Source organism: Ahaetulla prasina, chromosome 5 (assembly GCF_028640845.1).
Source record: "Ahaetulla prasina isolate Xishuangbanna chromosome 5, ASM2864084v1, whole genome shotgun sequence".
Taxonomy (NCBI): Eukaryota; Metazoa; Chordata; class Lepidosauria; order Squamata; family Colubridae; genus Ahaetulla; species Ahaetulla prasina.
Window position 1 is genome coordinate 95,891,916 of NC_080543.1, and position 27,573 is coordinate 95,919,488.

Consider the following 27,573-nt stretch of genomic DNA (forward strand, 5'->3'; position numbering starts at 1 on the left):
CCATACTTTCCTGGAACTACCCAGTACATCAGAATAGGTGCATATCCCCATTCATGTGCACAGATAGTTGAGGGAAATCTCTGAAGTAGTTGCTTGAGCCTTCTGAAGCATGTGATTATTTTTGTGTTTTGAGGAAGGGAACATCACTGACTTTAACATGCTTAGCAAAGTGTCTCTTTTAAATACTTGGCATATCCTTGTTGCTCATCAAGTAGGCTTTGTTTTCGACTTCCGCTTGGCGCCACCTTTCTCGCTGGGTGCTAATTTATGGCACTCCACACTGGATATTGTAAAAGCCGGTGTAAATAGCTACGAACAGCTGTTCCCGACTTAATTTTCCCTCTCTGGTTGACAGAGCAGGGGAAAGAGCAGGGGGGAGAGTGGTAGATTCCCCTAGGGGCTTTGTTTTTGTTATGCAAAGTCCCGAAAGGTCGAATCCCATTGAATTCCTCCTATCTCCAGTATCCAGCGTGTCTCCTGCAACAGCAGGAAAAGAGGAAAGTGTCCAAGTTCTGCTAACAATTGATTTTTTTTTGTGGATTTCTATAAGCAGGCGGAAGAAGCATGAGTGAAAAATTACTGGTTTGCAAGTATTGTTGATTTCCTGACTTCCTCCTTTTTTTAAAGAGAGAAAAATTTTTTTCCATATCTTAAAATGGCGTTTGAGACTAACTGCAAATAGACCGATAGCCTTGCTGCGAAATCGAAACTGAATGGAGACTTCATCTTATTGTGTTGGATTCTGGATTGTTGGATTATATTACGTTGTTTAAGTATTTCATAAGGGGATTTTCAGCAAGAACTTTGCCATGAAGGTTCTTTCAGAAGAATGGATTCGTGACTTTATACAGGATACACAGAAAGAATGTATTTAATTATTCAAAAATACGAACTGAACAAAAATGGGGACTTTTTGGATCAAGGCTTGGAGGAAATTAACCAGTGTGATCAGGACTTAAATGCAATGGAGGAGATACAATCGAAAATGGATAAATATGAAGATATGATCATGAATAAACAAGTTGATGTAAAGAAGTTTCCTTTAAATAGTTTGGATGAAATGTCAGAATTTGTGTTACAGGAGGCTGTCTCCCGAACCAAAAAAATTTACAGGCTTAATGCTTTTCAAGAATTCTCTCTTTGGATTGATGGAATATATGGTAGTAATTTGTGGATTTTTGAACATAAGGAACTATTAGGCAATATTGTGACTGACTTTTCAAAAGGAGTAATGAAGGAAAGACAGAGACTAACGCATCAAAAAAAATGGCAAGAGACAAAAGTATTATCCTTTGAATTATTAACAGACAAAAATATTACTGTCCCTGAAAGACAATATGTGAGGAAGATCTGGAAGAAATGGGTTGATTATATGTTTTATATCTATCATAAAAGACTAGGTATTTGGATTTATACTGGATTTTGACGAGGAAGGACTAAATTTGAATAGCTACTGTAATTCTTGGTATTGAAATTTTATAATGTGTTGTATTGTATTTTGAATAGAATATTTTTGAAAGAGTTTATGTAAGAAAGACCTGGGGGAAAAATTATATGGTTATAGAAGCTATAAGGGAGATATTCTTTGAATTGGATTGGATTTTTATGCTTTAGTTGGTTTTAAATACTTTAGGATTAATTTGTTTTATTGATTTACATATTTTGTTACTCTTAATTGTTAATTTTTTTATTTTTATTTTTTTTCTTGAAGGATTTTGGTTATGTTAGGAGGAAGTCAGAGCTAGAGAGGGAAAATTGGTATAATAGTTTTGGGGGGAAATCTTCTTAGCATATGTTTGTTTTATTTTTAACTATACCTTATGCTTCATCTGGGAAGTCAGGGGGGAGGGGGGAGGGATTAGTGAAGGGGGGGTTGGGGAGAAAAGGGGGGGATTTTTTTTTTTGGTAAAACGTTTTGAATAAAAAAAAGTAGGCTTTGTTTTCCTATTATTACATCATAGGGAGAGCCTATAGAGAAAAATAAATCTCCATCCACAAATATTTCCTCTTTCAAAAGCTTCTCTCTCCTTCTCTCCCTCCCTCCCTCCCTCCAGTTCTCATCAATTACCAAAGGTAGTCTTCTTATTTTACTAGATCTCTGATTCCGTGGTTTTATTGAAAGCTTGTGCTTAGCAGCAGAATTATCCAAGCAAGAGGATAATTCCGGAAGAATATCAAAATCAGCAGCAGGCAAACAGCTGCTATCAAATGTTTGTTCAGTTATAATTGTAGCTTTTGGCTGATGGGAGAACAGCTGACTTTCTGTAGAACAGGATCTTGAAGGACTTTTTGTGACCTAAAGAAAAAGGGGAAGGGGAACAGCATCAAAGCAAATCTATAAGAATTTTAAAAGAAAATAAAATAAAAACCACAAAATTCCTAAATGTTGTTACATACTCTTATTTCATCATCATTAGAATTAACACTGCTTTCAAATTATCCATAGTTTGTTTATATCTGTTTATATTTTTTCTGTAAGCAGAAGTTAATTTTCCTATTTTATTTATTTAAACTATGGGGAAAAAAACAAAAAACAGGAAAAGCCAGAAAAACAGGCCCCTAACACATCAACATTTGTTGAATAGTAAGTAATTTGCAATTTGCTGACACACATTTGTACAAAGTTAGCACTCACCCTTTCCTAGAAAAATGAAATATTTTGGAAAATATTGAATAGGGCAGAGTATTTTGTTTCCCTGGATGAGAAATGGAGAAACCTGTTTTAAAGACAAAGCAGCTTCCTGCCTCCTCAGACCTTTTTCAATGGGCCATTAAGGCCTCAGCCAAGCTCACTCATTCCCCCCACCTTTGTCAATGGACCATCATCTGCAACACAATAGGACCCATCTAGCAACAGAAACTCACCACATGGCAAGGCTCAAGCAAGCTTGAGAGATAACCTACAAAGCTAGCTAAGACCCCTAGATCAATCAAGGTACATTTCTTATACAGGAACAGGAAACACCAAAGTGGGGCCCCACAGAGAGTATAAACTCAGGCACTCAGCATCTTGTTCTGCCCTTCTGCTCTTCTCTCTTCTTCTTCTCTTCTTCTCCTTTCCTCTCTGGTTCTTCATCCAACACCTTGAAACATGTGATCACCTTTTCTACTCAGGAACTCAAGCCATGAGATTCCTGTCCACCATTAAACCATCTTTCCAAGCACTCTCCATGTTTCCAGTGTCTTTTTCCCCACTTGGAACTGAACTCAGATGGACATTTCTTCCAACACATTGTTACAGTTAAATTTTTGCTGCAGCTAAGCAACAAAATAATCATATTGTCCATTAAAAAAAATAAAAGTTGTGGACTTTTCATAACCATGTTGCTTGTGATATTGTGCTTCTTTTCTTTCTTCTTTCAGAAAACTGAAAAGAGTTTGTTTGGCAGCTTATCATCAAAACAAATCTCAAGTTTGGCAAAAGAAACAATGACCTGTGCTTCATATTTCAGAACAATGGATAGTAGAAACAGTTGATTAAAATAGAATGGTGATCATTGTTACAATATTCGTTATCATGATCTACACACAGAAAGTGTTCACTTCGGAAAGAAAAGTAGTAATTTCTTTGTGTATTACTTGCTTTCTTCTCCATTTGTACTGTTCCAATTGTCCCTTCTATCTCCCACATGCCTATTAGCTCTTCTCCAGATGAGAGAATAAACGGGGTCCTTCAAGAGGCTACTAAAGCCATTCTTCAATCTGCTGCTTGCCTGTGCTGCTGATTGAAGAGAGGCAGCCATTCTGTTAAAGAGAGCTTTGGGAAAGAATAACAATGCTTTCAAACAGAATAGCCAGAGCCTTCATCAGCAAAGCAGTTGCAATTTTGACTGTTAAGGAGGAAATGTGGCCAATCAATTAGAGAAGAATAAAAGGGCTAATCAAAAGACCTTGGAGATAATCTTTAGACCTGTTCAAAATTAACTTTTAAAGACAATGTGGGGGAAACTGTTCAAATACTTCACACTTTCCTTTCAGGTGACTCCCAGCCTAGCAAATAAAATGTGCATTCATTTCTTCCTTAGCCGTGTTTGAAATAAAAATAGATGACAATAGGTGTAATGCAGCTAATGATATCCTTCATTAACAGTTCTTAAGAAAAGTGTTGCAACCCATCCCTGAAACCTTTCTAAGAATTCAGGCCTCCCATGAAATATTGCAGCATTGCTGTTAAGAATAGATGCAATTTTTTTCCTCATATATATGTTTATATACTATATAATCATTTTGTGTGATGCTTGTGTATATTGTTGTGACAAAAATAAATAAATAAAAATAAATAAAAATATATTAAATTACCTGTTCTTCTTCTTCACTGCCCGTTCCAGTTAAACTCAAAGCGCTATGATGCTTATGAGAATCCGAAAACTGTGGGTGGAATGAGGAAAAGTTTCAGTAATAGATGACAAAATGAAATGAAATATAAACAAAAGCTATAGTCCCTACTATGCCAGTATTTTTTCAAAGTTGGCAACTTTAAGTTATGTGAACTTCAACTCCCAGAATTCCCCAGCCAGCATGCTGTGCTATACAAACACAATGCTATACGAACGTCACACAGGCAATAAGAATGTTTCTATAGAGCTCTAAAAATTAGGAGTAATCTGTAAATATGATAGTGGAGATTGTTTTTAGAAGAATGCTGACCATATTTTCTAGTATTTACACAGTTTTCTTAAAGAAAATATCAGAGTAAGGGGCTTTCACAACTGATGAACTGAAGTGTTCTCCATCCAGCCTTGAACCAATCCTTCTCCTGTTCATTGTTTCTATTCCCAACCATTGCAGACTCCTGATTTTTCTCCAAAATCATTGGTAGCAAAGCTTAATAGATGTTATACACCTTAAATCTCTGATATGTCAAAACAAGGAAGAAAGCACTGCTTTAACTTTGGTATAGCCCAGAAAATGTAATGCCTATCTCACTCATCTGCTGGAAATGAAGTAAAGGCAACATTGTGAGAAAACCACAGGGGAAAAAAAGATGTTGCCTAGGCATGTTTGTGCCACAATTAGATGAAAGTTGAAAAGACCTTCAGATTAGCTGATATTTTCTTTCTATTTCATTTTTAAATTTTTTTGAAGCTTTTCTTTCTGAACAGTATCACAGTCCGGAAGGAATGAAATAGATCTCTGAGAAATCTACTACAATAAATATTCCCTCTATCATTTGACATGAATCTAGGCTATTCCATTTCTTACGATTATTCTTATGTTTATGCATTTTTCAAAGAACCTTTCCCTTTAGAAAAATAGGATCTTATCAATTCTTATTCAAACAAATATTTGAATATCTTTATTATTAAACTTCTGACTGTTACTATTACTAGAAATATGAATTCAGATAATAAATATAATCCATAATTATAAAATGCGTTTCCCAATTTATCCTACCTTTGGTGTATTGGGATTTAGAATTTCTTGTAGCAAATACGTTTCTGGTGGGCTCCTGGGTAAGCCATCGTCTTCTGAACTCATTCCCGCATCCTCTTGTTTTTTGGAAGGCATTCCAAATGGATAGGAGAGACCCATTTTCCAGTTTTGCTGGAGTTTCACCTACAATACCAAATATTGAGTTTTAATACATTTCTTATACTACTAAAATAATATTTTTGCTTTCATAAAAGAAAAAATGATGTGATCATCTGCTGTTTCCAAAATCATAAGTATACTTTCTTTTTGTGCCCAGCAGAAAGATGCATATGGATAATGTCATTTATTCAGCCTCTTGCCCTTTACCTGATTTGATTATATACAAGGAGAGTGTGATTTTATACAATGCTTACTTATTGTTGTGACCCACTTTTAGTAAATTATGTTGTAAAAAATAAACAAAACAATGTTGAACCTGCCCTTGGGGCCAAAGGCATAGGTCAAGGGAGTTTAGTAGCAGGAAAATGAACAAGCAATTATATTCTGTTCACAGTTCTTCACACTAATTACTAATAAAGAAGGATAGGATATTTGTTCCGAAACTATGCACAGAATGAGCACATCCTTACTGCCCTCTTCAAAAGGTAATTTTTGGCTTTCGGTGTAGATTAGCCATCATATAATCATCTTGATATTCAAGTTCCTTGCATGACTAAATTCTCCACATCATTAATTTAGAGAAACCCTATTACAAATGTTTCTGTTGATTTCCATGTTGAATATCACACTGCGTATACTAAAATCAAACACAAATCTGCAATCATATCAGAAATGAAAGAATCTGGAAATAATGGAAATTAATTATTTCAATGGTATTTACCTGCAAAGACCTAATTCGATCAGAAACATTTTCCTGAGAAAATACTCGAACTGGCCTAGGTGATTCTTGTGGAGTCTCAGAAATGAAAATGCTGTCATGTGACAAAGCTCTGTTTCCCATGATAGTTCTGTGCATCCTAGGAGAATATGGAAAACTAATAACACAACACATATTTAAACCTGGTCTTTCTTTTCAAGTAATGAAGTCTATTTGCAATGCAAATTTGAGTAGGAATGTAATGAGGGGAGGAATGGCTGAAGAAAGATGTCCTATAACAGTATCTGACGTATTTTGGTCTTCATGATTTTACATACACACATTATTTTTAATACCAGGCCCACTAGAGATCTAGATTCTCAGGTAGAAAAAAGTATATAATCCCATAATTTAGTTAGAAGGATCTAACCAATAAATTGGCTAATGAATAATGTGGGTTTCAGTCATAAGAGATGCCCAATATGTTCATATAATTGAAAAGGATTCTAGATAACATATTTCCAACTGGGGTCTGCAATTCTTCAGACAATTTTAGTCCAGTCAGTTCCAAGCTGAAGTTGTAGGCACCAAGTACTTGTCAGCCAACTACCGTAGGTAGATTAGACCAAAAATCAACTCCATGCAAATGCTAAAACTAATTTTATTGAGATAGGAGATTACAGAATCTTGGAAATTTGTGCTGTTGACATTTAACAATTGATGTTAATTTATATTATCCTTCCAAATATTAAGACTTAAAATTAAATATTTCTTCATTAAATAAAGGTGCTATAGCAATGAACACAAAAAAGAGAAACTGTAAATAAGAACTATGAGGGTCTCCTAACACCTGATACAAATATGTTCAGTAAAAATAGCAAAGTAATATTATCCTTCTTCAATCTAGTGCTTTCCATATTTATTGAACTATCATTTCCATTGCTCTTTTTATCCTGCATGAGGATAAATTTCCAGAATTTTTACAGTAACCTTTCTGAACATTGACTTTGAAGTCATTTTAATAGTAGTACTAATAGGAGATAAAACCATTATGATTTTGTACAATAGCACCTTCTAATGGCAATATTGAGCACAGCATTCCTTATTAGCATTATAAGACAACATTCTGGAACATTTACTTATTTTATTGACTTCATAAAGTTTACTTTTCCCAATATAGCTTACTACAAATGAAAATGACCAGATAGTTTGAAAATATTCTAAACTAGTAATGAAAATAGCACACACTCACACTCCCAGGGGGAGAGCCTTCTCTGTGGGGGCTCCTGCCCTCTGGAATGAGCTGCCTCCGAGGATACGTCAACTTCCTGATCTCCGGACCTTTCGCCGCGAGCTAAAAACCTTTCTATTTCATTGTGCAAGGCTGGCTTAATGAAGTTTTTTATTGGGGTTTTATTATAATCTTAAATTCCTTCAGACTTTAATTTAATTAGTTTTTAAATGTTTTTTAACTTTTCTGATTTGTGCTTTTTCCCCTGGCTGTAAACCGCTCTGAGTCCTTCGGGAGAAGGGCGGTATATAAATTAAATAAATTAAATAAATAAATAAATAAATAAATAAATAAATAAATAAATAAATAAATAAATAAATAAATAAATAAAGCTATGCTGCACTTCAGATCCAAAATTGAAAAGGTGCTTTGGAGTAAGACATGGATACACACCCTTGCACCTCTTGATACTTCCTTAAAGAAACTGCATCTTTTCCTAGGATCACAAATAGTCACACAAATCCAAGAAATTGTGCTTTGGAGTTAAAGAGGCACAGTCAAGGTTACAGCAGGTGTGTGTATGCTGTCAGGGTCCATTTAACTCTAATGCATTTTTCTGGGAGTGCAGAACTATCAGGAGCAAGTTGTTTATGGAACCTGCCCCACAGCACCTTTTCAGTTTTGACTCTGAATGTCTTGAAAAAACACCTTTGGGATGTTTTGGCTCTGAAGCATAAATGTTTAGAAAGTCATGAAATCAAACAGCAGACTGACTAACCGAAAACTGTCCATCCAGACATAAAAGGGGAAGAATTTTGGGAGGATATTATTCTCCTACATAATACAGGTAGTCCTCAACTTACAACCGCTTAGTGACCATTCAAAGTTACAGTGGCATTGAAAAAAATGATTTATGACTATTTTTCACACTTATGACCATCCCAGCATCCCCATGGTCATGTGATTTACATTCAGATGCTTGGTAACTGGTTCATATTTATGACGGTTGGTGTCCCGGGGTCATGTGATCATCTTTTGTGACCTTCTGACAAGCAAAGTCAATGGGGAAGCAAGGTTCACTTAACAACCAGGTTACTAATTTAACAACTGCCATGATTCACTTAACGACTGTGACAAGAAAAGTCATAAAAAGGGGCAAAACTCACTTAAAATTTTCTCACTTAGCAACATACATTTTGGGATCAATTGTGGTCGTAAATTGAGAACTACCTGTACTGGGATGGTAAAAAGAAGTTGCTGGCAGGATAATGAAGTATGTGCTTGATGTACTTCACCAGCAAGAGTATTCAGAATATTTGTTTGTTTGTTTGTTTATCTGCCCCTCTCATTGGGGTTATCACTAAGAATGTCTATTTCTAACAATGCTTGCTGCTCTCCAGCATGAATGGATATCAGAACATTCTTCTAATTATGTCTTTACAATAGCTTCAGAGAAGTATCCTAGATATTCAACAAATGAAACATTTGTACACATGGAGGATAACCCTTTAGATATAACCTTACTTTTCAAACAACAACAACAACTTGCTTTGCAAAGAAGGAAAAGGCAAGCATGTGACTTACTTCAGATCATCTTCAGAATCATAATCTATATGCCTAGATGGTGTGGCTGAGATATCAATTGCAGACTGACATGTGTTGATATTACCACTTCCTGAAGGTGTTAATGTTTCTTTCCTTTTTCTTTTCCCAAAGAACTTTTTAATAGATTTAAACTTTGACTTCTTCTTTCCTAGGTAAATAGGTATTAATGAAAAATAATTACTTTTAGCCAGTGTTTGCAAAGAGATACAAAACAAATTGATACGAGGATTGTTTTCCAACTCGGACAATTCCTCAATTTTTAAAACTGACTGTAGCTTTCATTGGAAAAAAATATGAAAACAGGAATCAAAAATTAATGATACCAAAAATAAAATCAGCCTGTTTTCAAAATTGATCATCTAACTTGCAAATATATTTCTGGTTTTAATATACATGCAGGAATAATTAATCTAACCTAAATTGAAATTGCTAAATGTCCATTCCAAATTTAGAGAATATGTCAATTCATTCATAATAAAATATAAGGTTCAGAATGAGCATATTTTTTAATTATTCAGGACTATATTAAGCATACAAATATTTTTCTTTAATGAGCTTAAGTGCTATATTTCTTCCACATAACATAGTTACACTTTCCTATAAATAAGTATCAGTGAATTCAATGGAATTCTTTTTCAATAGACTATCCATAGGATTGTACTGCCGGCTAATAAAACAAAATTTAAATATTTTTGTTTTTAAATATGACTTTCACTATTTGGTTGCCAAGTGAAATGTGTGTTTCTAAGTACTTACAAGTCAGGAGACACCACTTGATATTTCAAAAGTAAGGTAATGTTACTTGCAAATGTGAACATATAATAACACATAGCTTCTTCTTTGGAACAATATCCATTCATATACAAATCATACAATAGACGGGTTGATTAGTTATGTAAATTTTAACTGACTGAAGTGCATTAAGATTAAATTGGATAATAATCACCTAAAACAAACAGAGTTCCTATTCTGCACAGTGGAAAGAATTGCTAATAGTTATCAGTATTTTCTCAAATATATAATTATAATGAGACATTTACCTGAAGCTTCTTCCCCAAATCCTTCTGCTTCTTGAAACTTGGTATCCATTGTCCTTGTAAAATTCACACACTATAGTAGTCTCTAACACAGAAACACAAAAAATAACATTTAAAAGTTGAATGCATGTTTTTTTTTATTGACAATACCTACTTCTTACTCCTGACCACATTCACTATGAACCTTAGTCAGGGTTTCCCATTTAGGGGCCGAATCCTGGTCATATTTTTAAAAAGGATTTTTAAATTAGAATAATCCTGTCACTCATAAATGCGTCAATAGGTGGTATTTTAATATAATATTGCTTAGTTAGAGTAATTTACACTGTGTTTTCATAGCTGAACATTTTAACATACAAACTAATTGATTCCTTGAAATATATCATTGCTCAAAAATGATTGAGAAACTGTTTGCTTTGTTATTTTCTACCTCTCGGGGCCTTCCAGTTGCCTTCTGGGGAGAGGGAAGCACCTTTGGGATTTGATTTACAACTATAATTGAGCTGAAATTATGGACATAAGCTGTGTCAATAATTAAATGGATCATATGTATTTATTTATTACATTTATATGCTGCCAATCTCCCTGATAAAGCGACTGTGGTATGTGACCAACCCAATTTTACAGCAGATTTTGCAGCAAGTTGTTAAGAAAATCACCTCAATCATCAAGCAAATTATTTTGCTGGAAACCAGAAGTAAATGCCAATTTCTAACAAAAAGTGTTGTAAAACACAGTCATGTGTTTTGGTTTTGTGGGCTACCTGCAAGTTTGTTGACCATTTTATTAGGGGTTGCAAGACTCTGGAGAAGTTTGAAAATCTCCCAAGTGTCTTTGCTCATTCCTGCCCAAATTACAAATACATTTATTCCACATCTTCTCAGGACATTTTATCTGGTTTTCATTGACTCTGCTTTTTCTGCCTTCAATTTTGTAAGAGTTTAGATGAAGTAGGCTACTATGCAGTTACTATGTATACCTCATGGAGAGGGGACTGAATACATTATGACATTTTATAAGATGTAAAAGTTAAATCCTGTTCCACATGGATTCAATTTCTGGTCTTGCATCAGACAGATACAGTACTTTTTTCCCTGCATCTTTTTCCTGTCGATATTCTCCAATTAGAGGAAAAGCTCCTTTCTATGAAAAGAGTTCAGCTACTTTATTTATCTGGCTGCTTTTAGGGTTAGAAAGAATTAAGTATAAACACGGGAAAAGTGCTATGGATATGATGTTCCCTGGAAGTGTTTGGAAAATTAGATGAGTGGTAGAGAATTCATATTTACAACACTGACTTGTTTTAGTCTGCATGATGAAGGTTTTGTGTTATCATCTATGCCCATTTACTAAGGTATAGTTTAGATCAGGGGTGTCCAAAGTTTTTTGAGTGAGGGCCAAATACAGAAAAATAAGGGGGGGGGGGCCTGAATTTTTTTTGTACCAGTTCTTTGGGCGTGGCTTATTTTGGGGTGTGGCTTGGTGGTCATGTGACTGGTGGGCGTGGCTAACTGCTCATGTGACTGAGTGGATGTGGCTATGGGCATAGAAACTACTCAGAGGGCTAAAAAAAGTAATTTTTGACCAGTCCTCACACTTATGACCATCCTCACATTTATGCCCATTGCAGCATTTTTAACAACCACATCACTCATTTCACAACTGCTTCTCTTCACCACGGTTACAAGATAGGGTGCAAAATGTAAAGATAGTTGTAGGTGTGAGGACCAGTCAAAAGTGTGAGAACCTGTCAGAAATCACTTTTTTCAGCCGCCTGGGCAGTTTAGGCTTAAGTATACTATATGTGTGTGAGTTATATATATGTGCATGTGTATCTCTATGTTTGTGTACGTGTGTGTTTGTGTTATGTTGATTTTTAATGTAATATTTTCAAATATAATTATTCAGAAAGGCATGCGGCTGGACAACAAACAGTATATAAGCCTAGTAAATTCATGTGTGGCCCGGGCCACACACAAGAGGTGACATATTGACACATGACTACTGTGTGTATTTCTAACTCGCCTATAATGTGAAGAACATTGCTCTCAGTGGGAGCAGTGATGCTGTCCTTTGGATTGAAGGATGGCTGGGATGTCAGGAGAAAGTTTGCTGGTTGAGACACGAAGGACTTCACAGAGATGGCTATCAGTCATTCTGGATCTCAGTCTGCTTTTGTTCTGATTTAACAGAGAAAATGTTTGTTCACATATGTATGTTGAGCCGAACAGGCTCATCATTCTTTATGGCATCTCATCAGAGGAAACTTGGCATGATCCAAACTCTGATAGAAGTCAGGAGGAGAGAAGCTGATGTTGACTCTTCAGAGAATCATCACATTGCATTTCAATCAGTTCTAACTGCAGACTCTCCTCCACTTCTTCTGCATCCACCAGGAAGGGGTCGAGAACAGCTTGATTTGTTTTCAATGACAGAAAAATCTTGAAAACGCTGGTTGAATTCTGTCACGAGAGATGTAATTACAGAAACATATTTCTCCTTTTTAGCAGAAAGGTCTGCCTTTGGAAAAGCAGACTTGATTTCAGACAGCGCAGGGAAGTGTGCAGCATTAAAGCTTCGTAGTTGTGTCTCAAACAGGCGGAGCTTTACACAGAAGGCTTTCATGTGCGCATACAGGTGTGACACCAGCTGTTCTTTGCCTTGTAGGTTCTTGTTCAGTGTATTCAGATGATGAGTAAGATCAACTAAAAATGCCAGGTCTGCCAGCCACAGAGGGTCACTCAGTTCATGAAGAGGTCGGTCCTTCTCTTTCAAAAAATTGTCGATTTCTGATCTCAGCGAATAAAACCGCTGCAGCACAAAGCCGCGGCTGAGCCAGCGCACATCAGAGTGGTAGAGTACATCCCCGTATTCAGCATCCACGTCAGATAAGAAAGCTTGAAATTCCCTGTGGTACAGTCCTCTAGCTCGAATTATGTTGACAGTTTTTACAACAGTGTTCATCACATCGCCCAGCTGCACAGTCTTGGCACACAGTGCTTCTTGGTGGATTATACAGTGCATCCTAACAGCCTCACCTCCGCTCTCTTTTACCTTGACGCACACCATGGATGCCATTCCTTTGCGCTCACCCGTCATGGCCGGAACTCCATCCGTTGTTACTCCACAGAGCTTGTCCCATTTAAGCCCCATCTTTTCAACTGCCTCTGACACAGCGTCAAAAATATTTCCACCCGTCGTTGTGCCTTTTAGGCTCATCATATCAAGCAGCTCCTCCGTACAGCAAAAATTATCATCGACTCCCCGCAAAAAAATTAAAAGCTGTGCGGTGTCTGTGGCGTCTGTGCTCTCATCGCATGCTATCGAGTAAAAATCAAAAGCACAAGCTTTCTCTCTCAGCTGAAGTTTCAGGTTAGCTGACAAGTCCTCGATTCTCCGCACCACTGTATTTCTGGATAAGGTCACGTTGTTGAAATCCTGCACTTTTTCCGGGCACATTACTTCTGTGACTTTGATGAGGCACTGCTTTATGAAATCACCGTCTGAGAACAGTTTGCCATGCTGGGCAATAAGTTTTGCGACTTCATAGCTTGTTGCTGTGGCGTTTTCCTGTATTTTGTTAGCACGAAATAAAAACTGTTGTTGAGCTTGCAGGCTAGCTGCCATTTGCTTGAATTTCTGTGCTCGTTTGGCACCTGTGTACGATGCGTAGCTCTGATGCTTGGTCTCATAGTGCCGACGGACATTATACTCTTTCATCACGGCAACATCTTCATTGCAAATCAAACAGACACACTTTCCGTTGATTTCTTTAAAGAAATATTCATTTTCCCACCGTGTTTGAAATCTTCTACACTCACTTGCTATCTTGCGTTTCTTCGGTGCTGCCATTTCTGGTGACTCGTGGTAAATATTTAGGACTATATCAGAGGCCTGAAAACCTGGGACATTACAATACAGATGGATACAGTCAGTCTACTAAAAAGCAACAATATGTGGATATCATCTTCATTTAAGGGGGGAAAATGTTTCATATTCATTCATCTTGGCCAGGGGTGTCCAAACTTGGTCCCTTAAGACTTGTGGACTTCAACTCCCAGAGTCCCTCAGCCAGCAAAGCTGGCTGAGGAACTCTGGGAATTGAAATCCACAAATCTTAAAGACAAGTTTGGACACCAATCTTAACTTTGTTTTGTATTTGGTATGAACTTGAAACTCCTTCGTTATTCCCTGCCCAAGGGATGGAGGCGCGAGGAGCCTCACCAGGCGGCCTGGGGAAGGCGAGGGTACAACTCCTGGGGTCGGGCACGGCCAGCAGCCTCTTTCCCGCTCGCCGCCGCCTCCTCCGCCCCCTCCCTTCGTTATTCCCTGCCCAAGGGGTGGAGGCGCGAGGAGCCTCACCAGGCGGCCCGGGGAAGGCGAGGGTACAACTCCTGGGGTCGGGCACGGCCAGCAGCCTCTTTCCCGCTTGCCGCCGCCTCCTCCGCCCCCTCCCTTCGTTATTCCCTGCCCAAGGGGTGGAGGCGCGAGGAGCCTCACCAGGCGGCCCGGGGAAGGCGAGGGTACAACTCCTGGGGTCGGGCACGGCCAGCAGCCTCTTTCCCGCTCGCCGCGTCCTCCTCCGCCCCCTCCCTTCGTTATTCCCTGCCCAAGGGGTGGAGGCGCGAGGAGCCTCACCAGGCGGCCCGGGGAAGGCGAGGGTACAACTCCTGGGGTCGGGCACGGCCAGCAGCCTCTTTCCCGCTCACCGCCGCCTCCTCCGCCCCCTCCCTTCGTTATTCCCTGCCCAAGGGGTGGAGGCGCGAGGAGCCTCACCAGGCGGCCCGGGGAAGGCGAGGGTACAACTCCTGGGGTCGGGCATGGCCAGCAGCCTCTTTCCCGCTCGCCGCCTCCTCCTCCGCCCCCTCCCTTCGTTATTCCCTGCCCAAGGGGTGGAGGCGCGAGGAGCCTCACCAGGCGGCCCGGGGAAGGCGAGGGTACAACTCCTGGGGTCGGGCACGGCCAGCAGCCTCTTTCCCGCTCGCCGCCTCCTCCGCCCCCTCCCTTCATTATTCCCCGCCCATGGGGAGGAGCCGCGAGCCTCGCAGCGAACCACCGGGCAAGCACCGGGAGGTGGCCGAAAAGGGCCATATTCATTATAATTTTTGGAATTTGCTGCGGGCCAATAAAAACTGACCCGCGGGCCGCAATTGGCCCGCGGGCCGTAGTTTGGACACCCCTGGTTTAGATATTAATTTCTCTTTAAAGTAAAGAGAAGTAATGATGAATTTTCAGGCTCTGAGGTGTGGTCGAAAGGCAAGGAACAACATAGCCTCAAATATTACAATTTTTAAAAAATAATTAGAGCCGCTTTGGTCTAGTCCGGGCGTCAGCAGCCTGCGGCTCCAGAGCCACATGCGGCTCTTTGGGCTCTCTGCTGTGGCTCCCTGTCAGGTGATCCTGCCACTGGCTGGTCCTGCCCCTCACTCTCCCCTCCCAGTCATTCCTCGCCTGGCCTGAGAAGATAAGGGCGACGGCGGGAGATGGAGAAATGGCTGGGACAGAGACAAAGAGATACAGAGGGAGGGAGGGAGAAAGAGATGTCAAAGGGTTTTATGGTTCCCGGTGTTTTTTAACAACCAGTTGTCTGCCCTAATTACTGGCTGGGTAGGCATGGCTAGGGTGTAATGTGACTGGTGGAAGTGAGTGAGGTCGAGTTGGCCATGCCCACCCAGGTTTGGTGGCTCCTGGTGTTTTCTTTTCTGTGGGAAACGGGTCCAAATGGCTCTTTGAGTGTTTAAGGTTGCAGACCCCTGGTAGTCAAGACTCCAGGATATGAAATGGGAAACTGAGCTCAAGTCATGCCTTAGCCATGAAAGCCAGCTTGGTGATTTTGGGACAGTCATTTTTCTCAGCCTAATCCATTTCACAGAGTTGTTGTTGCCGGGAAAATAGGAGGAGGAAGGTGAGTTATTTGTAAAAATAATAAAGACAGGAAACAAAACAAACAAACAAACAAACAAACAAAGCAAGCTTGGGTTTCACTTTTTCATCTCTCTGCTAGGCATCAGTTTCTAATTTTATGCCAGATTCTGGGGTCCTATATTTTGGGCAATACCTTTCAAATGTCTAACTTGTAATTTATCTTGACAGTGCTACTAAAGAGCCTTCACTTTAGCCATCCTAGCAACAAGTTACATGGCCATGCCAAGAAGGAAGAAAGGAATACAACTCTGAACTGACTATCAAAAAAGATACACAATGTTCAGCATCCTCAGCAGACTTTAAAGATCTACCAGCAGAACCATATCCTGCATTTATTTAGAAAATAAAGGCTTTGGTAGAACAGCAAGAAAATAATGATTTTTCCAGAGCTGCTGCCACACACTTTTTGCAAATATAAGCTTTTTAATGATGCATGACAAAAAAAAATAAAAAATTAAACTTTCCCTTAAACTTCTGGTGGGTGCTTTTTTTTGCTTCTTTCTCTTTTATTGAATATTTTTATTGTTTATTTTTCAAGGTTTTTTATTATTTTTACTATTTATTACTTTAACCAAATGTTTTTTATTTCTTTTTTTTCCTTAAATGTTTTTCAGCAAAGTTGCTTTTTGAAAAAAATATTGCACATTTTTTTTATTCTTCAACTATGGAAATATTGGATTGTGCTTTGGTGTGTTTCACATTTAGGTTATTGTTAATTGCCAATTGGAATATAAGATATCCTTTGATGAGAAGATACATTTTGACTAAATGGGGGTACTATAGCAAGCAAAATATCCCTGTCCTCTGACTTTCAACAGCGAACATTACTAACTTCCCTGGGAGACATTATGAAATGAAAACAATCTCAACTTGCTGTAATAATTCTAGGCAGCAGCCAAGCTTATTTGACTTTAACCACTATATGATAAACACATTTCCTCATCTGACGTAATCCCCAAGGATCTAACACAAAGCTGAACAAGCTGGAGTTTATTAACATGGAACATAATGCTAAAATATTCATATAGCATTCTTACGGTGCCATAGAGCTCTCACTGGAACTGCTTGAAATCCTATTCTAGATGGTATTCTATTTCCTTCATAAAGCATTGAAGATCTGGCTTTTTCCCCAGGCCCTCAGCTAAGGTTAGATAGCTGTACATCTGAAGTTTGACTTAGCACCAGGTTTTTGTTGTTTTCAGTATTTTAATATAGCTAGTTTTATAATTTTAATATAGTTTTGTATGTTTTTTTAACTTCTAATTGGTAGCTGTCCAAAGTTGGTTATAAGATGGGCAACTGTATAAAACTTTTAAATCAATAAATACCAATTAAATATGTCATTTTTAAAAAAAAAAATCTCAGTTTTCAATTTAAAAAAATTAAAAATAATGCACAGGAAATATAGTTACTTATACCTGTTGATTATTGTTAGTTTAATTTATCAGAAAATATTATATAATATAATCATCTAAGATGAAAAGTGCCTCTTCTGATGAACTTTTAAAAGATAACATAGTCCATTTTGTATGAAATTTGAAAACACAGAAATCTTTATTTTAAACTTACTAGTGATTTTAATTTCTTTTTTCAAAAACTGATGTACTTTTAAAATTTTAGAAATACTTATTCATTGTGAATTTGAATTTTATGACATGTTAGGTTCCTTGTGCATTTATTTATTTAATTTATTTATCAAATTTTAAAATGTTATTCACACCTATTTGCATTCTGCCTTTTCATTCTTTTTTCATGTCATTTATTTTTCTTGTTTAAATTCATTCTGTAAAATATTTTACAGAATGAATTTAAAGACAGCAAGAGAGAGTGCATGAACTTGAAATAATAAAACCAATTCTTACTTCTTACTTCTCTATTTTGATAAAATAGAATGTCTATGAAAAAATAATTCAGAGAAAATTCAGGCACATCAAGTCCATTGAATTTTCCACACATTGGATGCCAATGAGACTTAGGATCACTTTTATTTCAAAGAGATTACAATATACCCAACTGTCTGATAAACTGTCTGATAAACATTAACCAACAAAAAGCACCATTTTCAGAAAACCAAAGCAAATTACTATCAATGCATTTTTGAGATTTATAATTAATCCTTCATAACAGACTTTTTATTTCCAGAGATATAGGATTAGTAGATGAGAGACAAGCATGGATAGAGCTAGCAATATTTCTTCTGTCTATGGAAGATCAATGTAACACACCAATAACTTCAAGAACTAACGTACTGTAATCTGGAATTTTAATGCCTTTTCCTAATAATGCCAAATGCTCATTCCAAGTTCCAAACAACCAGTTCCTCCCTTGGTGAATGGAGAGAAAAAAATTAGCCTTGTACCCAGGCTACATCATCAGTTACTTGAATTCCACTTGGGCTTCCTGTCCAAGCATCTGACATTTTAATAGCCAAGCAAGATAAGGGATTATATGGACACACTGTCAGCTGCCTCTCCATGCTTGTTTGGGCTTTGCTGATATGTGGTGACAGTCTCCCGTTAATTATGGAGAAGGAAGATGAAGGGGGGGGGAATGCTTGGGAAATTGAAAGTAGGGGTGCAGTGTCTTCTTGAGAAGCTGCTTCAAGGACCCCAGCTGGAAGAAGGAGGGAGCGGCATACCAGTGCACAATGAACTGGCCATTAGGAAAACAGCTTGCAAGATTTTAATGGGTTACCTTGGGGTGGGAAATGAGAGACAGTTGAAAAAGGGAAAGGAGAGGAAAGTATAACATAGGGATTTTGGCATGTGGATCTCAGTTCTGGCTATGCTTTACTGCAATTTATTAGACTTGACGTCTAATAAAAATATAGCTTTCTCAGCAAATGGAGTAAAGGATTGCTTTCTACTTAGAGGTTTAAGTCTGTGGCAGGTCTGACACACACGTGCCATTTTTGTCTTTACTTATGAGAATACAGTATGCCGTTGTCCAGGTTTTATTATTTTAATAATTTACCAATATCCAATTTTAAAAAATATTATAATTTTCCCCACCAGAAATTAAATATAATGCAATGGATTTCAAAAATATTATTCAATATTATCATCGGGTTACAATTGCCATGACAAATTACAAGGGAAAGACAATGATGCAGAGTTGTAATACAAATATAGTACAGAGGATAGGGAGAATATACCAGTTGTTTTGTTTAGTGCAGCTTAAAAGATATTGTGTGATAAATGTGGTATAGTACGGGGTCTCCAAAGCTAGCTGGGGAATTCTGGGAGTTGAAGTCTGCCAGGCTTAAAGTTGTCAAGGTTGGAGACCCCTGGTATAGTATAAACTTTGAACTCATAAAAATTGCTTAGGGTTTGTAATCTTTTCATGTTATTTTGAGGGAATATCAATATAGAAAATTTTGCTTTGACACTGCTTATTTTAATAAATTTGTTTATTACAAGTAAATAAAAAAAATAATAATCACCAATCAATTCAGATAGCATATTGAAAATGATCTAACTATCACTATAATTTCTTGACTGTAAAAATAGTTACTTTGGAATTTAATTGCCACCCTACTCCAGATGGTGGCAGGGCTATTCATAGTATTAAACAAAAGACTAAAATACAATACAATTCAGGAAAAAAACCAACCAAGAACGAATAAAAAAAACAGGTAAAGAGCGGCAAATCCGGCCAACAACAGACAAAAGAGGCTCTGCAGCAATTTAGAATGTGATCAGGGTGAAAGCTATATATGGGGGTATGTATATGAATGTACTGGTAATTCTCAACAACCACAATCAAGCCAAAAATTTCTGTTGCTAAATGAAACATTTTGTTAAGTGAATTTTGTCCCATTTTATAACTTTTCTTGTCACAGTTGTTAAGTGAATTACTGCAGTTGTTAAGTTAGTAACATGGTGGTTAAGTGAATCTGGCTTCCCCATTAACTTGGCTTGTCAGAAAATCACAAAAGATGATTAAATGACTCCAGGACATTGCTACTATCATATAAACCAGTTGCCAAGCATCTGGATTTCAATCATATGACCATGGGGATGCTGCAATGGTTGTGTGTGTGAAAAAATACTTTTTTTCAGTTCTATTGTAACTTGAAGCGGTAAATGAACTGTTGTAAGTTGAGGACTACTTGTATATATAACACTTTCAATATATTCAAATTCCTACACATGATATATCAGTTGAATTATATAAAATATCTAATATTTTCAATGTTTTTTTTCACCAATGAACTATTGCAGTAGAGATAATAAGAGAACATATGTATCTCAGTGTTGGCAGGTTGTGCTGTTAGAATTCCCTGAGTGAATGTTTTGGGTTGCAAACTTGTTATAATCATAATAGATAACATCTTCAGTGAAGGAGAAACTACGAAGTAAAGCTTCTTATCTGGCAACATTTATTATATCTTTATTTTTAAACACCTTTACTCATAAGAATTACATGTATTTTAAGGATTACTTGTAATCCCCAAAATCTTAGAATTTAATGTAATTATTATTGCATTATGATGCTGAAACAATGCTCATCACTGAATTAATTTTATAAGTAAATGCATGTAAGTAGAGACAGCCTAATTTCTTTCTCTTGATGCTTCCCCACTCATACAAGTAAAACCTCTGTCTCATGGAAGCATTACTGAAAGCAATTTGAGTTCCCACTAACACTTTTTCTCAAAATATCAGACCTGCCTCACCTTAGGCTTCTACGTAAAAACGATCCTTAACACTATCAGTTTGAGAAAGGTATGATTTACTAGAAGCCAAGGGAAATACAATAGTGCAAAGCCAGAACTGAAATTTGCGTGCCAAAGCCCCAAGTGAAACCTTTTCCCACTTACACACTTCCCCCACTGTCCAATCAATTTCAAAGAAGATGTTTTTGAAACAGCCACTCTGGTTGTAGGCTGGCTTGCAGCTGCATTCTTCTCATCGCAGAGTGATCTTGAAATGCTCTCTTGGCAGACACCTTTCACTTTCTTAACTTTCACTCTCCCCTCAAGTGCTCCTCCTCCCTCTCACCCTCCTCCCAGGGTTTATGGTAGACTGCAGTGGTGGGTTTCAAATTTTTTTACTACTGGTTCTATGGGTGTGGCTTGGTGGGTGTGGCATGGCTTGGTGGGCGTGGCATGGGAAGGATACTGTAAAATCCCCATTCCCTTCCCAATCGAGGGGAAGGATACTGCAAAACCCCCATTTCCTCCCGATCACCTGGGACTCAGTAGGCAGAGAATAGATGGGGGTGGGGCCAGTCAGAATTTTTATTACCAGTTCTCTGAACTACTCAAAATTTCTGCTACTGGTTCTCCAGAATTGGTCAGAACCTGCTGAAACCCACCTGTGGTAGACTGGTATGGAAACAATTGCAGAACACAGCCATGAGGTGGCATGTCTCAAACAATAGATTAGGACCACACCACTACTTGCTTCACAGTCTTGTTCTGAAGGTTCAAAAATTCACTGAAGTAATCAGCTGCTCCAGAATGCCATGTCTATCTCTGTGCCTCAGTCTCAGAAGCTCTGGGAATAAAGGGTGAGGACCATCTACAATTGACAGAGTCCAGGTTTTTTTCCTTGAGCAGTGATGCCCAAATGCTTTTCTGAGAGAGTCCTCAGTCTAACATTTGAGCAAGGAGATTGTGGAGACTATGGATGCTGTTTTAGCACAGTTGGCTTCTTGCCTACTTTTCCTTCAATGTCTCCACCTGAAGACTACCCATCCAAAGAGAGGCGTTTGCTAAAGTAGATGTCCCACCCAAGTTCTTTCTAGGATATGTTTGGCTTTTCTTGTTGGAACTAGCTCATTAAATGACCTGAAAAGTAGAAACATATAAAACCTTTTCCGCTTTAGATTTCTAGTTATGCATCTCAGAGTAAATCTGATAAATATAATACAGAATGAGGGAGAGAATCTGGTAGGTCATAGCTGGTTAATGATTAGGAATTTAGTTATTTTAGGAGACATTATCAATAATTTTTAATTAACTAAAGAGCAATGTATGTTCTAATAACTAAATCCATTTTTATAAGAATCTATCATGTTTTAATCTGGGTAAACATAGTATATTGTCTCATTTTATTGTACTGGCCATATAACTGTTGGAGAGCAAGAACTGACAGAGTGACAGCGAGATTATTGGATGTGCAATATTGGAAGAAAGAAGACTTGCCTACAATTGAAGAATGGACACTTAAAGTATCGAACTTAGCAGAAATGCCAAAAATTTCAGCGTATTTGAAAGACTATTCACAAGAAAGATATATATTGGAATGGAGAAGTTGGATTGATTATATTCAAAACAAATCAAGAGTGACTTCATACTCAAGTAATTAAGACCGCTACAACTCTGTTAATTTAGAAATATTGTTATTATTATTATTGGCAGGAATAGTTTACACCGGATTCAATAGAAGTGGTAAAGATATGGCAATTATTGATCAACCATATTCTTTTATCAGAATTAAGAGAAAAGAAAAAGCAATTGCCTAAACATCATACTAATATTGCAAGTAGTAGTACAAGGTGATATTACTTACCTTGAGTGAACTAGCACAGTTTCTGCAGTATTATGCTTGATTTTTAGTCTTGTAAAACTGAGTATGTGAAGATTATTTATTTGTGATCAAGGAACCACACTGAATTTAAGGTCCATGAAAGCAATCCACAAGAAAAGGGAGAAGTCATGGTCATCTATTCTGTGGTATCTTTGAATTCCCTGTTGATAAGCAAATATAAAAATCAACCTAACTGCTGTTTTCTCTTTGTTTTCAACAAACGTTATATTGCCTAAAGCCTAAACGCTTTTAGGGGTAAAGCACTCTTCAATTTTCATACCAAACCTATCCTCTTATATTAATTTAAAATAAATTTTACAAATGCTAGCAAGATGCTATCCTTTCAACAAACCCAACACCTATTCTATTTTCAGGATTCAATTTTTTTTTGTAATCTACAATAAAAATATACAGCTTCAATCTTCCCATAGTAGCAACGATAAATCTTCTAATTTTACAAAGCACATCAGAAATGCAGAGATACAATTTAACAATTCTCAGAACTATGTTAAAAAAGATTTTTTCCACTCAGAAATTGCTTGGGAAGGCTGAAACATAGGATGTTTTCTTACATTGTGTCTATTATTTATTTTAATTATATTTTGAACAAATCATTATGGAATAGGACTACCCAATTTGGGAAGCTAAAATCTAAACAGTAGTATACATAACTAAAATTCTACGGTATCTCAGGATCCCTCCACAATTGGATATCTGCTTTCCTATCAAACAGACAACAAGTGGTCAAAATTGGCAACGCTCTATCAAATCCTGTTCCTGTCAAAAGTGGCGTTCCCCAAGGCAGCGTTCTTGGACCAACGCTCTTCATATTATACATCAACGATCTGTGCGACCATATCACAAGTAATTGTGTTCTCTTTGCTGACGATGTCAAACTATTTAACACCACCAACAACACAACTATCCTTCAAAAAGACCTTGATTTTGTATCCGAATGGTCTAAAACTTGGCAACTCCAAATCTCAACCAGCAAATGCTCAGTCTTACATATTGGAAAAAAGAACCAAAACACTAAGTACAAGCTTGATGGACATAACCTTACAGATGACCCCCACCCTGTTAAAGACCTTGGAGTTTTAATATCAAATGATCTAAGTGCCAAAGCCCACTGCAACTACATCACAAAAAAGGCTCTTATGTAGCTTCTTTTCCAAAAACACTATACTACTAATCAGAGCATATAAAACATTTGCTAGACCAATTCTTGAATACAGCTCGCCTGTTTGGAACCCATACCACATTTCTGATATCAACACAATTGAACATGTCCAGAAATATTTTACAAGAAGAATTCTCCACTCCTCCGAATACAACAAAATACCTTATGCCACCAGACTTGAAATCCTGGGTTTAGAAAATTTAGAACTCTGCCGCCTTCGACAGGACCTGTGTTTAACTCATAGAATCATCTATTGCAATGTTCTTCCTGCTGAAAACTTCTTCAGTTTCAATCACAACAATACAAGAGCAAACAATAGATTTAAACTTAATGTTAACCGCTTCAATCTTGATTGCAGAAAATATGACTTCTGTAACAGAGTTATTAATGCTTGGAACACATTACCTGACTCTGTGGTCTCTTCTCAAAATCCCAAAATCTTTAACCAAAAACTATCTACTATTGACCTCACCCCATTCCTAAGAGGTCTATAAGGGGCATGCATAAGAGCACAAATGTGCCTACCGTTCCCTGTCCTATTGTTCCTCTTTATTATATCCAATTAATATAGTTATTACATACTTATGCTCATATATATGCTTATATATTATATAGTTATTTCATGTTAATGCTTATATATACTATTATGACAAAATAAATAAAATAAAATAAATAAAATAAAAATAAAACTCTCACAATCCTCTGGATTTTTATAGTGCAGCTCTAATAGCTTCCCATAATGGTGTGGTTCACCTAAACAACAGCCAGTATTTCCAACAGAAGATAAATCAGTTATATAAATGATTAACAACAACTCAACTTCAAGGCTATGAGCAGTTTTCAAAGAGTGGCAGGAAGAAAAAGCAATAAAGGTCAACCGACTCCTTTATGACATCATTCTAATGTGCAATAAAGTTTTTTATTTAGCCATGTGTTTCATATCTCAGACTCTATCTAATATCCTTGAATTTCTGCTTAAGTTTTTCCAGGAAATCATCGTCAAACCATCATCTATAACATGCAAGCAATAAGACCTGGTTTCAATATCATATCATTTGCTAACCCAAAACTAAACAAACAAAATTACAGTATAATGTGATCTAGGCATCTAGCCAAAGTATGATTTGATTTTATTATCTGAATAAGCACTCGTTTATTTAAAGAAATTAAACAAAGATTCCAATACGTAAGTCACAAAATGTTGATCATAAACAAAAGTAGTGAGCACAAAGAAATTTTAGAAATTTAAATTGAAAATTCATAGTCTGTTTTGCATAATTATAAATAAAATAAGCAAAATAACATTGAAAAGCTGCAATTCTAGAGAACTCACATTTTAAAACATTAAAAATTTATGCAGATCCTTTACAGATTATTTACAATATTACAATAGTCAACAATGCATCAATTTTCTTGGCGGGCACATGCATATATTATACTATTACGCCAACAAAGTATTTTTTAAATTACATCAATCCTGATTAATCTCAGAAAAGGAAAGGCTGTTTCCTACACCATACAAATGGAAACAATAAGCAACATTTGGCAGTATTTCTAATTAAATACAATAGAAAAAGGCTTGCCCCATTCTATTTTGTTTGCATTAGTAAGCAAGAAATCTTTGGAAATCTTTGCTTCATTTAGATCAATAGGACGTGGAAGTCTTTACCTGAATGCAGTTTTGATTTACCAAATTCAATAACTAGGAAAGTACATGATTTGAAGATAAATGCCTCACCTTGACAACCAACAAAGCAGTAATAAAAGCCGAATCCTAATCCTATTCTTCACGTTTACAGAGGCTGAAGTAATGTTGGTTCAATCTGATTCAAAAGGCAGAACCCTCTTCTTATAAACAGGCAGGAATGTGTTATGTTACAGAGCTTCTTCCCAAGTGTATGCAAAATATTGCCTTAGGCCGTGCAAATGATCCTGGTCTCTGTTGCTGAATGATTTCATTCAAACAGAAAAAGCTCCACTATCCTAAGTTGCTAGGAAACAAGGAAGGAGTCCCTGACCTGAATTCTTAGTAGAATTTGATGTTGCCCAGGAAGCTTATGGTCTTCACAGTTCCTTGGAATTAGATATATAACTTTACACAATACATAGAAATCTCAAAAGTGAAATTGCTAAGATAGATAGAACCCCTAGAGAAAACACATTGTTTTCTAAGTCTAAGAGTGCCATTTTGATTTATGATTGTGCTTCTGATGGAAGCAAAGTACTTTCCCCACCTAAATCTGTGATCAATAACTGTTTTGGGTTGAGGACTGTTCTATAAACACAATTCCCTTTCCTCATATGTGCTGTTCTGTAGCCCTACCTCTACTTTCTCTGACACTCTCAACATTTCCCTTAATTGCACAATGTTGACTTCATCCAGTCTTAGCTCAAACATCCAATAGCCTTGAGTAAGGATATTTGACTAAGGATTATTTTCTCCTTGAAACCAATACTATGTCAGTCCTAAGACTTTTCCTACCTCTTGATCCTTTAAGTAAGAACGACTCTCAACTCCATTCAGTATGAAAGGTTTAATTTACTAAAGGCCAAGAGGATTTCAATATAGTAAACCCCGAACTGAAGTTTGCAAACCAAATTTTCCCGATTAACTTTCCCCGTCCAGTTCCTCCCTCTTCCTGGTGCCTTAGTATCCAATTATATTTGAATAAATTTTTTGGGAACTGTCTCTTCAATTGGTGAGCTGGTTGGTGAGCTGTTGCATTCCATTCCCAGCATTTTGACCTTCAGCTGGTGTTTCTGGAAGATACGATGAGTAGTTAGCTTCCCCTTGTCCCGACCAACTTCCTCTAATAGTTCATGGCAGATTGGCAGCTAGCAGATGTGAAGCTCAAGCATATGATGGCAGTTCTGACATTCTACTTCCCTCCTACCTTTGTAAGCCTTTGTCAATCCATTATCTTGAAAGCAAGACCAATTGACCTATTGTAGATGTGAGCAGAGTTGGGAAGGAATTCCTCTGGTCACTAGATAGCCTTGACTGTAGCCATGTCTCTCCTACATTTGTCCTCTCCATTAATACTTTGTTTTCCTGAGTTCCTTTCATACTTGTCACTTTCTCCCCAGATCAGCTGGGCCCTGTTTCCTGAAGGGAAATTAATTTATTTCCAAACTTTCAAGAAGATAGAGGAATGGAAAGCAAACCAGATGTATTTCAAGAAAGGGTGTATTTGAATAAATCTGTATCTACTCAACTTTGAAATGGCATCCATGAGATATTTATCATTTGATGCAGCACCCCCACCTTTCCATGTGCACTCTCCAGAAAATGGAGAACGATAAACTAAACTTTTGCTACTTATTTGACAGTTTCCATGCATTTACCAGCTACATATACTAGTCAGTTTCAGCTATTCTCCTCTAAAGCACCTGTCTAACTGCGCAAGTGAATTTTAGCCATCTTTTATCTGAACGTCCAACTTCCTGTTATTTCTGCCTGTGATTCTTGATGTACAGCAGGGTTTATTTTAAATTGTGGTACTGTATTTTTAAGACTTACTGTGGGTGTTTTAGCTTCTAAACTGTATCATGTAAATTGCTAAGAGTGGCTTGGATTGCAGCAGGATATAAATAGAACAAATAAATGAAATAAATAAATGATTACTGTACATTTGCCCTTTGTATTGCTTCTGGATTGCTGACTACAAAAGGCTGAATTGGCACAGGGAGTGCTTCCTGCTTGTTCCACATCCTGTGTAACACTTTACGATGAAGCCAAACCTATTCAGTTAAAAGTAGGCTCCATAGAAACCTGCAGAATGCATTTCCACATTAAAGAAGTACACCAGTTGTAGAGATTGCATTAGTGC

General features: G+C 37.2%; 1 protein-coding gene across 3 annotated transcripts in view; it reads right to left on the reverse strand.

The window, feature by feature from the left end:
- Positions 1-27,573, reverse strand: part of CRACDL (CRACD like) — a 56,404-nt gene that overhangs the window by 17,702 nt on the left and 11,129 nt on the right. For 2 of the 3 annotated variants that reach the window (XM_058184908.1, XM_058184905.1), the window contains 7 exons: positions 22,546-22,724; positions 10,106-10,187; positions 9,045-9,213; positions 6,254-6,389; positions 5,395-5,556; positions 4,300-4,368; positions 2,069-2,296 (listed from right to left, as the gene is read on the reverse strand). In XM_058184908.1, coding sequence (XP_058040891.1) covers positions 2,069-2,296; positions 4,300-4,368; positions 5,395-5,556; positions 6,254-6,389; positions 9,045-9,213; positions 10,106-10,154 — 813 coding nt within the window. In that variant the 5' untranslated portion in view covers positions 10,155-10,187; positions 22,546-22,724. Of the gene's footprint in view, positions 1-2,068; positions 2,297-4,299; positions 4,369-5,394; positions 5,557-6,253; positions 6,390-9,044; positions 9,214-10,105; positions 10,188-22,545; positions 22,725-25,481; positions 25,614-27,573 lie in introns of those variants that run through there. The other variant, XM_058184909.1, reaches the window with a different exon arrangement.